Here is a 12,269-nt window from a genome sequence, read left to right on the forward strand (position 1 = left end):
AAATACTCCCCTGCAGTATTTCCTTTTTTACCACTAGATGGTGCTCCTCTCCCAGGCAGATTGATGCCCAGTGTCATTCATCCCATTTTCTATGAGCTCAGGGTGTCAAGGACCGGCCCCCTGGGGAGTGACCTCAGACCCCTCTGGATTTACAGGAGAATGCTGAAGAGAATATTCTGCATCATTCAGTACCTGCCCACTGCAGAGGACAGAAGAGGACCAGAACATAGAGCCCAGGAATAAAGGGATGTAAAATTATTTTTACAATACAAAAATTATATCCAAAGGGAATGAAGGGAAATTGGGAGTGCTGGAATTGGGTTTTAAGGTTTATTTCTCAGATGAATATAAAGATATATTTTATTAGCTGTGTATTCTATTTTACAGTATATGATGATTTGCTGTACTATGTTATGATGCTCCATTTGATATCTTATGAAAAAAGGGTCAATGACTCCTCATTCTGGTCTCCAATTTATTAAATCGAGTTTTGGATAGATCTAATATATTATTGGATTGAGTTTAGTTTGCTAAGCAATGTGTGTCATAAACAACTGCCATTTTATTTTCATAAAATTGTGTTTTCATCTTTTATAAATCTGTGACAACACAGGATCACAATGAAGAGACAGGAACAGGGTGGTGTCACCTTATAAGAGGAAATGCCTCAACAAGGACTGTCATGACATGATCACCAGGGATTATTTTATGAAAAGTTGCACATTCATATACGATTGAACATGTCTGGAATTATAGAAATACCTTATTTATCGGTGTATAACACACACCTTTTCCCCCTGGGCTGCCTCGGAAGGGAAGGGGGTACAGGCGCTGCCAGATTACACAGAGCGGGGATCTCCTGTTTACACAGTGGCCTCTGTAATAGGAAGTCCCGCCTCCTGGACTGGCTCCTATGATAGACATCCTGGCATTGGCCCAGTGTTCTGTCTATCATAGGAGCCGGTGCAGGAGGTCTGGGACTTCGTATTACAGAGGCCGTTGAGTAAATGGGAGATCCTCGCTCTGTGTAATCTGGCGGCGCTCGTACCCCCCTTCCCTCCGAGGCAGCCCAAAGAAAAGGCCATTTTTTGTGATACGGCACTGCATCGCTTTAACTGACAATTGCGCGGTCATGCGACACTGTACCAAAACAAAATTGACGTCCTTTTTTTCCCACAAATAGAGCTTTCTTTTGGTGGTATTTTATCACTTCTGCGGTTTTTATTTTTTGTGCTATAAACAAAAAAAGGCCGACAATTTTGAAAAAAAATAACTATATTTTTTACTTTTTGCTATAATGAATATCCAGAAAAAAATGTAAAAAAAAATGTCTTCATCAGTTTTGGCCAATATGTATTCTTCTACATATTTTTGGTAAAAAAAAATTGCAATTATTATATTATACACGAATTATATAGCGCCAACAGTTTACGCAGCGCTTTACAATGTATAGGGGGACAGCACAATTACAGTACAGTTCAATACAAAAGGTACAGGAGGGCCCTGCTCATAGAGCTTACATTCTAAAGGGAGGGGGTGGTGGTACAAAAGGTAATAAATGTGGGGAATGATTTGATGGGGTGGCAGATATTGATTGGTTTGTGCAAAAGTTATAGCGTCTACAAAATAGGGACTAGATTTATGGCATTTTTATTATTAATATTTTTTTTTTACTAGTAATGATGGTGATCTGTGATTTTTAATCGGGACTGCTATGTTACGGTGTACAGATTGGACACTTTTAACACTTTTTTGGGACCACTGACAATTATACAGCGATTAGAGCTAAAAATAGCCATTGATTACTGTATAAATGTCACTGGCAGGGAAGAGTTTAACACTAGGGGGCGATCAAGGGGTTAAGTGTTCCCTGGGAGGTGTTTCTAACTGTGGGGGAAGTGTAGTGACTAGAGGAGGAGAGAGATCGCTGTTCCTGATTACTAGAAACAGCAGATCTTTCTCTACTTCCCTGACAGAATGAAGAAGTAGACGTGCGCACCACCTATACTCCTTAAAGCGCCCACCGTACAGCTATGGCGATTCATGCAGGGGAGCCAGCCTGCTGCTGTATAATGATGGCATCTGGTCGGCAAGTAGTTAATGGGCACTGATAAGGCTGCATTGATGGGCACTGACCCCTATTTTGCTTTGAAGTTCTTTATTTAATTTTTTTTCCCCTGAAACTTCCCTCTTAAAATTAAGGTGCGTGTTATACGCCTGTGCATGTTAATCACCAAAAAATATGGTATGTAAAAGTTTCAATGATAATTTAATCTCTAGCATTACTTTCCATGCAGGCCTCATATCAAGAGTTAAAATATAACCCTATTTTTATAGAGGGAGAGGGTTATATCCTCTGTCAGGATTTTATCATGCATTAGACTCAATTCACAAGTGCTAACACAAGGTAAGGCTCCTATTTATAGCTATGGACTTATGATAACTGCCACCTTTTAATATACCGTAAGTCTTCTTATCCTTCTGTATTGGCTTTGTAAGTTGAGCCTCTAGGGGGAGATTTAGACCCCTTTCACACTGGGGTGGTGTGGGCGTTGGTGGTAAAGCTTGCTAATTTTAGCGGCGCTTTACCCCTGTTATAGCGGCACTTTGGCGCCGCTAGCAGGGCACTCTTAGCCCCCCAGAATGGGTTAAAAAAGGGTTAAAAGTGCCCGCTTAGCAATGCTTTCAAATCACTTTTACGGCGCTTTCAAAGCGACGCCCATTCATTTCAATGAGCAGGGCCCCAAAGATGCTGCTTGGAGGATTTTTTTTCCCGTCCTGCAAGTGCACTTCCCCGGTATGAGAGCACTCGGGCTTTCACATTGGGGTGGCTTAAAGCGGAGTTCCACACAAAAATGGAACTTCAGCTTTTCGGAACCCTCCCCCCCTCCGGTGTCACATTTGGCACCTTTCAGGGGGGAGGGGGGTGCAGATACCTGTCTAAGACAGGTATTTGCACCCACTTCCGGCATAGACTCCCATGGGAGTCTATGCCTCTTCCCGTCCCCACCGCGCTGTCTACTGGGAACACACAGCTCCCAGGAGAGAGCGGGGACCACTAGGGACGCGCAGCGTGACTTGCGCATGTGCAGTAGGGAACCGGGAAGTGAAGCCGCAACGCTTCACTTCCTGATTCCTTCACCTAGGATGGCAGCGGCAGCTGCCGAGAACCGAGCGGGTTCTCGGCGTCCCCTGCCGACATCGCTGGAGCCTGGGACAGGTAAGTGGCCATGTATTAAAAGTCAGCAGCTGCAGTATTTGTAGCTGCTGGCTTTTAATATTTTTTTTTTGGCGGTGTGGGTAAACCCCCGCTTTAAGAATCGCTTTTCAGGTGCTTTACAGGTGACACCCTGCATCCGCTGACAAGTGACGTTGCAAGTGACACCCTGCATCTGCTGACAAGTGACGTGGCAAGTGACATCCTGCATCTGCTGACAAGTGACGTGGCAAGTGATATCCTGCATCTGCTGACAAGTGACGTGGCAAGTGACACCCTGCATCTGCTGACAAGTGACGTGGCAAGTGACATCCTGCATCTGCTGACAAGTGACGTGGCAAGTGACACCCTGCATCCGCTGACAAGTGACATGGCAAGTGACACCCTGCATCCGCTGACAAGTGACGTGGCAAGTGACACCCTGCATCCGCTGACAAGTGACGTGGCAAGTGACACCCTGCATCTGCTGACAAGTGATGTGGCAAGTGACACCCTGCATCCGCTGACAAGTGACATTGGCAAGTGACACCCTGCATCTGCTGACAAGTGATGTGGCAAGTGACACCCTGCATCTGTTGACAAGTGATGTGGCAAGTGACACCTTGCATCTGCTGACAAGTGATGTGGCAAGTGACACCCTGACAAGTGATGTGGCAAGTGACACCCTGCATCTGCTGACAAGTGACATGGCAAGTGAAACCCTGCATCCGCTGACAAGTGACGTGGCAAGTGACACCCTGCATCCGCTGACAAGTGATGTGGCAAGTGACACCTTCAGTGACAATCCGCAATAGGTGGCAAGTGCGAATCAGCATCTGAAGGCAGGTGACATTGGCAAGTGACACACTCAGGCTCCGACTGATTCTGCTTATGGTGATGTGACAGACCAAGCCAGGAGAGAGACTTTTGGAGGGGACTGTATGCTAGCCTCTTGCTGATCGATCGTGGGCCCTTGCATTTGGAGGAACGGTGCTCTTTGTGAGCTGTATGCCTGGGGACCCTTGAGGTGGTATTACTGTGGATTCGGGTCCTGGTCCCCCAGGACACACAGACTCTGGGGACCCTGGATTTGCCATATTGGAATAGTGACTGATTCATACCGTTGGGACTCCTACTGTTAAATGCTAATGTCATCAATTCCAGCTACCTGTCTGTTGTCTGCTAAAATGTGTATTGTAAATAAGTCTCTAGTATGGGATCTAAGAGTCATTAGATCCCCATTGTGGTTTGTGTTTAATTAACTCTGCTATTGTGATAATGTCGATTGTGTTTTCTGAGCTACAAGACGGCCAGTCTGGCCTAAAGGTCATGTCTGAGTCATCTAGGCTGTCTAAAGGGATTAGTTAATTAGCTCATGTTAATTAGGTTAATTAGGTTACAGCTGTATTGTTAAAGTAATATGAGCAGGAGGTCTGCACCTCCACTGTTAGTGTATAAAAGAGCCTGTATTTTTGAATAAAGGAGATTCCTGGTTGAACTTACATACAGCCTGCCTGGTGTTTGTTCTGAGCTATCACAACTGGATTAGAACGGCACATAGCTGTAGTTCTAATCCTGGAGCACTGGATGACCGAACCATCAGATGTTGCAATCTGTTCAATAGCTGCAGAGGAGTGTCGGGAGAGTGTGATGCTGTACCCAAACAAAATTTAGAATAAAGTTAGAACTAAAAAAATTGTAGGGAGTTTCTTACTGCTATAATATTTAAAAGGCATGTTTTGCATTACAGAGTATTTTCAGTCTGTATAATTAAAACCAGTTATTTCCAGTGTTCTTGTGTGTGGAGATATGTTTTTAATCGATCTATTGTAGCAGTCATCGATAAAGGACGAGAATATTGGTGTGTGTGTGTGTGTAGAGGGAGAGCGGCATTGAAGGACCTGGCCTTGGGGCGGCAAAGGGAGTAAATCCGGGCCTGGCTGTACATCAGTTAAGCTTTGACAATGAAAGCTGATTGGTTTCTCTGCACAGCTTCACCATATTTTGCACTCCCCAGTTTTAGTAATTCATAGTGACCCTGCTGGGGATATTTGCCCTCAGATTCACCCCACATGGGTGTAGAGGCATGCTCAGTATAGAAGATTGTCACACTTGAAGTTATCCTGTAGAATATTTATTGTAAATCACAGTTCACAGGTGGTAAGCAAAGGCAATGTATTTTTGGGAAAGTGCCTCCCCCTTCATTAGGAATGTGATGGTGGGTATGGTCAGGAACCAAAGATTCAATTACAATAAAGCCCTTTAGGTGTGTGGGTGATGGATAAGATGTCAGATGATAGAGGATCATAGATGCTTCTTCTCTGTCATCTGACAATGTATTCATCACCCACAGCACCAAAGGCTGGCCATAGATGGTTCAAATCTCTGCCAGTTAAGAAGGAACTGGCTGAGATTCAAACCATGTATAGGCAGGCTGAATGTACCAAGTTGATTGATGAATTAGCTTGGGTACAACCAGCCTGCCAGATTTTACATATGATTATCACTAGTGGTGGTATAGCCCCTAGCAATAATCACTGTCTTCTCCCAGTGGGGACAGCTTCCCCACCCCCACAGGGAGACTGCAATGGCTTGGCAGTAGGGATTCCCCTGTCAACACTGTGTGTGTTAATGGGGCAGTGTTGCCAACCCCCCGAAGTGAAATTTACTGGCAGAACGCCAACATTTACAAACGACACCAATTTTTTACTGGGGAAAATCATGACATTTACTGACAGAGCCTCATTTTTTTACTGGCAGTGCAAAAAAAGTACCTAAAATGACAGTTTTCAGTGCTGAACAGTGCACATATCAATATTTAAACTATAAACATATAGCTAGTGCTATTAACAATGTGTTTAAACAAAAGTCAAAAACTATATTTCTCCATTGACAATGAAGGTCAGGTTACTATAACCCAGCCAGCAGAGTTCCCCCTTACATCAGAGTCTGCAGGATTCCCCCTTACAGTGAAAGGGAACTCTTATGTAAAGGGGAATGCTGCAGATCATGATCTAAGGGGGAACTCTGATGTAAGGGGAGGCTCTGGTGACCAGAGACCACCTTATATCAGAGTCCACTGCATTCCCTTTACATTAGAGTTCTCATTTACATCAGGGTCCACAGACTGAGTTCCCCCTTGCACCGTTATGCCGCGTACACACGAGCGGACTTTACGGCAGACTTTGCCCGGCGGACAGGATTTGGTCGGACAATTCGATCGTGTGTGGGCTCCAGCGGACTTTGTTTTCTCAAAAGTTGGACGGACTTAGATTTGAAACATGTTTTAAATTAATCCGTCGAAATCGAGTCCGGTCAAAAAGTCTGCCGTCTGTATGCTATTTCGACGGACATAAAGCCATGCTAGGGCAGCTATTGGCTACTGGCTATGAACTTCCTTGTTTTAGTCATCACGTACGAATTCGACGGACTTTGGTGGATTGTGTGTAGGCAAGTCTGTTCATTCAGAAAGTCCGTCGTAAACTACGTTGAAAAGTCCGCCGGGCAAAGTCTGCCATAAAGTCCGCTCGTGTGTACGCGGCATAAGGGGGAATCCTGCAGACTCTGATGTATAGGGGGAAAACTAGGAACTCTGATGTGGGGGGCACTCTGGTGACCAGAAACCACCTTCTGCAGAGTGAATACTCTAAGGTAAGGAGGTGTTACAAATATAGGGGGGAACCTATCAGTGCCCCCTTACTTCATTGTATTCACTCCCCCTTTCATCAGCAACCCCCCCAGACTGGTCTGGCGGCGCTGTCACTGACCTCCTCTCAGGTGCACCGTGCAGGGATCAGTCAGACGGCTCCAGCTTGGCGGCTCTGGTTTTATCCCATAGTCTCCTCTCCACAGTCCACACACATTTGACTCCTCCCATAACTCCCATCCTGAAGATGCTCCCACTCTTGGTTCCTCTTCCGACTTCCCCTCAGAGACTGCAGACATGATATAGAAGATGGTTAGAGGCTGTAGATATGATACAGAAGATGGTCAGAGACTGTGGACAGAATACAGTAACAGAGGCTGTGGACTATATACAGTAACAGATGGTTAGAGACTGCGGACAGGATACAGTAACAGATGATTAGAGGCTGTAGACCGGATACAGTAACAGATGGTTAGAGGCTGTGGACAGGATACAGTAACAGATGGTTAGAGGCTGTGGACAGGATACAGTAACAGATGGTTAGCAGCTGCGGACAGGATACAGTAACAGATGGTTAGAGGCTGTGGACAGGATACAGTAACAGATGGTTAGAGGCTGTGGACAGGATACAGTAACAGATGGTTAGAGGCTGCGGATAGGATCCTTTTTGGAGGAGATTTTCACTGTTTTTCACACTATTACTATTATTGTAGAGATTGTCATCCTATTTTTGAAGTGAATGTTATCACACTTTACATGTGTTTTTTTTTGTATTACTTTATCCAGTGATATTTTATCTGCAATTTTATTGATTTATCAGTTTGCACATATTTTGATATCTAGTTTGCACAGTGACACACTTTATCATTTATCCATTCAGTTGATTTCTATCTTCACGTTTTATAGTGATATTCATTTATGCGCAAGATCACTTTAATCATATATTTGCTTTGTGTTTTTGTGAACACCACTAGATTTTGCAGCATATTTTTGTTTTTTTATCACTTTTTGTTATTTAGATACCAGGTATCTTTATTAACTACTCTCAGTAGCATGAAGGATTTATTATTATTCATTATCCATAAAAATGCTTCCATTTTCCCTTCTCCCCCACACCAGCCAATATCTTGCTCTCCCTCAGTCCCATCATTCATGTACAACCAGAATGGTCAGCAATTCATGTTTACAATATAGTACTGCTCACACACAATGTTCTCCTTTCTCACCATTTTTACAACAAACAGCCTTCTCTTCTAACCTACCCTTAGCTATCACCACCAAATACATCCCTCTCCCCAACCTCACACTCAGTTCTGCCTTCAGTCCGTTTGTGTTCACACAACAATTGATCTGACAGCTCCCCCTCCTCCCCCTCTCCTACTACAGCTCCACATTCCTGGTATATTGTAATTCCTGTCACCAACTACCATCCAACTCACCTCTTCCCATTGCCAGCACTGAATAGCAATTCCCCCATTGTTCATTTCTGCCCTGCTTCATCCATCCCATCCATGCATGCCCTACATTCCTCCTGCTTCATCTCCTGTCAATAACAGCACATAATCCGAAAGCCGCCCTCCTCCAACACTCAAGTCCCCTCCTTCAGCTTGCTCCTCACCCACAACCTTACCGCTCCCACAACACCCTTCACCCCCAACCCAACCACTACCTCTCTGCAGTGTCTGCACCATTGTGCCACTGCAGCACCACAGAGAACAAATGCCTTCCATTTAAAAATGACGCTAGGCAGCGAGATTACGTTACTGCGCATGCGTAATCCCAGCCAAGCCTGTACAATCTTTTCTGAGTCCTGCAGGCTTCAGAGCGGCGCATGCGCAATTGCATGGTCTGCCTGCAGCCAACTTTTTAACGACAGCAATGCCCGTAACGGACACTTACAGGCATCCCGAAAATGGGGTGAAATTTATGGACTGCCTGTAAATTAACGGGTGGTTGGCAACACTGTAATGGGGTATCAAGCAAATTTCTTTCCTGCAAATTAACTCTTTGTATGGCCTGCATTACAGTATAGGCTTTATAATAATTTAGTTCCAGTTCAGTGATGACCACACCCACCATCACAGCCCTGACAAAGGGGAGCACTTACTGAAAGCATGTTGGCTTTACTAACCACCTGTGGACTGTGATTTCCAATAAACATCCTTAACCACTTCCCACCCGGCCACTGCACATAAACGGCCGGGTGGGAGCTTCCTCCTTCTGAGTGGACGTTCCTGAATGTCCTTCAGAAGGAGCGGGATAGTGCGGGTACGTGGGAGCATGCCGCATCTTGGAACGGCAGGAGAGCACTGTGATTTGCCCTCCTGATCCGCACGATGGCTGTGTCTAATCACAGCCATCATAATGTAAGCATAGGGAGAGGGGTGACATCTGACAGGGGACCGCACAGCTGCGTACCCGCGCAGCAGCGCAATCTTGATCTGCCTGTGCCCCCCAGAGACAGGAGAGTAGTACAAGACAGGAGGGCCATGTGATTGGCCCTCCTGATCACATGATGACTGTGTCAAATTACAGTGGTCATGTAGTGTAAACAGAGAGCGGTTGTAACTGCTCTCATCTCTTCCTCTCCTCACACAGAGCCTGTCAGTGAGAAGAGGAAGAGAGATCTGTGCTGCAGCCGGGAGATCAGTGAGTTTTTAGCTGTTTGTCTGCTGTTTACCCACTGATCACCCAGCTAGTGTCCCCAAAACACAGTGAAAACACCCGTCATACAGTGAACATCTGCCGCCAACAACTTGCACATCTGACCGCCAACAGCTGGCACATCTGCCCGCCCAAAAGCTGGCACATCAGCCACCCGCCATCATCAGGCACATCTGCCCGCCATCATCAGGCACATCTGCCCGCCAACATCTGGCACATCTGCCGCCCGCCATCTGGCACTTCTGACACCCATCATCTGACACATCTGCCCGCCAACATCAGGCACATATGCCCACCAACATCAGGCACATCTTCCCGCCAACATCAGGCACATCTGCCCACCAACATCAGGCACATCTGCCCGCCAACATCAGGCACATCTAGCCGCCCACCATCTGGCACTGCTGCCCACCATCTGACACATCTGCTGCCCGCCATCTGACACATCTGCCCGCCAACATGACCAAAAGATTTTACAACGCCGAGGAGGCTCTCCAGATACTCCAGAGTATGTCGGACGAGAGTAACAGGGAACTCTCTCTGTTAGACTCGGATAACGACTATGAGCCAGTGGAAAGCAGTGGCTCCGAGATGGAAACCGAGGAAGATATAATTCTGACAAGGAGAATCAGGAGATATGAGCAGGCACAGACATCCACCAGCAGCGCAGCACTCCAGGGCATCCACCAGCAGGCATCCACCAGCAGTGCAGCACTCCAGGATGATATGCGGGCATCCACCAGCAGTGCAGCATACCAGGGCATCCACCAGCAGGCATCCACCAGCAGCACAGCACTCCGGATAGGCAGGCATCCACTAGCAGTTCTGCAACCTTCCTAGAGGATAGACCAGATGCTAGCAACGGAGCATCCCATCAAAGAGGCAGGGCCCATACTAGCCTCCCAGATGTTCTACTGTATCCAACATGGCTGCCCGATATGTCAGTAGAACCTGTAATTCCCCTTTTTACAGCCCGGCCAGTCCCTCAGATATAGTCAGAAAATGTAACCTCAATTTATTATCTTCACTTATTTTTTACTGATGATCTCCTAAATTACATTGTGGAGCAATGTAATCTATACGCCAGCCAACATATAGCCAACAATCCAAATTCTTCATATGTCCGTCCTTTTGTTTGGAAACCCCTCACCGTGGAAGAATTTAAAGTTTTCCTTGGCCTAACCCTCAACATGGGGCTGACAAAAAAAATGAACTCCATGCCTACTGGTCTACCCAACCTATCCACCACATGCCGGTCTATTTGTCAATGATGCCCAGAACCCGTTACGAGATGATTATGAGATTTTTACATTTCAACAACAATGCCCAATGCCCCCCTCGAAATCATCCCAGTTATGATAAGTTATTCAAAATTCGGCCCCTAATCAATTTTTTTGCGCTAGCTTCAAGCAGATGTTTACCCCTGATATAAATATTTGTGTAGATGAATCCCTAGTACACTTCACCAGAAGACTTGGAATAAAGCAATACCTCCCCAGTAAAAGAGCCAGAAGTGGGGTAACATTTTATAAGGCGTGTGACAGGGCCACGGGTTACACATATAACTTTATCATTTATGAGGGAAAAGACAGACAGCTAAACCCCCCTGAATGCCCTACCTACATGGGAACAAGTGGCAAAATTGGCAGCTGATCGAACCATTGCTTGGGAAAGGTTACCACCTATATGTAGACAATTTCTACACAAGTCTCCCACTTTTCTGCCATTTGTACCAAAAGAAGACTGTGGCCTGTGGGACAGCACAAACCAACCGCAAAGGCTTCCCTTAGAGATTGGTCACTAGAGATGAGCTTCGAGTTCGAGTCGAACTCATGTTCGACTCGAACATTGGCTGTTCGCAAGTTCGCCGAACAGCGAACAATTTGGGGTGTTCGCGGCAAATTCGAATGCCGCGGAACACCCTTTAAAAGTCTATGGGCCTTTAAAGGGGCGCATGTTTCCTGTGTTTAGAACAGTCTGACAGCAAAATGACATTTTGAAGGAAAAAACTCATTTAAAACTACCCGCGGCTATTGCATTGCCGACAATACACTTAGAAGTTCATTGATAAAAACAGCATGGGAATTCCCCAAAGGGGAACCCCGAACCAAAATTTAAAAAAAAAATGACGTGGGAGTCCCCCTAAATTCTATACCAGGCCCTTCAGGTCTGATATGGATATTAAGGGGAACCCCGGCCAAAATTAAAAAAAAAAAATGACGTGGGGTTCCCCCTAAATTCCATACCAGACCCTTCAGGTCTGGTATGGATTTTAAGGGGAACCCCACGCCAAAAAAAAAAAAAAAAAACGGCGTGGGGTCCCCCCAAAAATCCATACAAGACCCTTATCCGAGCACGCAACCTGGCAGGCCGCAGGAAAAGAGGGGGGGACGAGAGTGCGGCCCCCCCTCCCTCCTGAACCGTACCAGGCCACATGCCCTCAACATTGGGAGGGTGCTTTGGGGTAGCCCCCCAAAACACCTTGTCCCCATGTTGATGAGGACAAGGGCCTCATCCCCACAACCCTGGCCGGTGGTTGTGGGGGTCTGCGGGCGGGGGGCTTATCGGAATCTGGAAGCCCCCTTTAACAAGGTGACCCCCAGATCCCGGCCCCCCCCTGTGTGAAATGGTAAGGGGGTACATAAGTACCCCTACCATTTCACGAAAAAACTGTCAAAAATGTTAAAAATGACAAGAGACAGTTTTTGACAATTCCTTTATTTAAATGCTTCTTCTTTCTTCTATCTTCCTTCATCTTCTGGT

The 12,269-nt window shown here is 46.0% G+C and overlaps 2 protein-coding genes across 4 annotated transcripts in view; both read right to left on the reverse strand.

The window, feature by feature from the left end:
• LOC141117699 (NACHT, LRR and PYD domains-containing protein 3-like) overlaps positions 1-12,269 on the reverse strand; it is a 2,363,088-nt gene that overhangs the window by 405,009 nt on the left and 1,945,810 nt on the right. The window lies entirely within an intron of this gene.
• Positions 1-12,269, reverse strand: part of LOC141117536 (NACHT, LRR and PYD domains-containing protein 3-like) — a 387,369-nt gene that overhangs the window by 319,389 nt on the left and 55,711 nt on the right. Inside the window, exon 3 of the mRNA XM_073610435.1 lies at positions 6,964-7,131. Coding sequence (XP_073466536.1) covers positions 6,964-7,131 — 168 coding nt within the window. The remainder of the gene's footprint in view (positions 1-6,963; positions 7,132-12,269) is intronic.

Source organism: Aquarana catesbeiana, linkage group LG13 (genome assembly GCF_042186555.1).
Source record: "Aquarana catesbeiana isolate 2022-GZ linkage group LG13, ASM4218655v1, whole genome shotgun sequence".
NCBI lineage: Eukaryota > Metazoa > Chordata > Amphibia > Anura > Ranidae > Aquarana > Aquarana catesbeiana.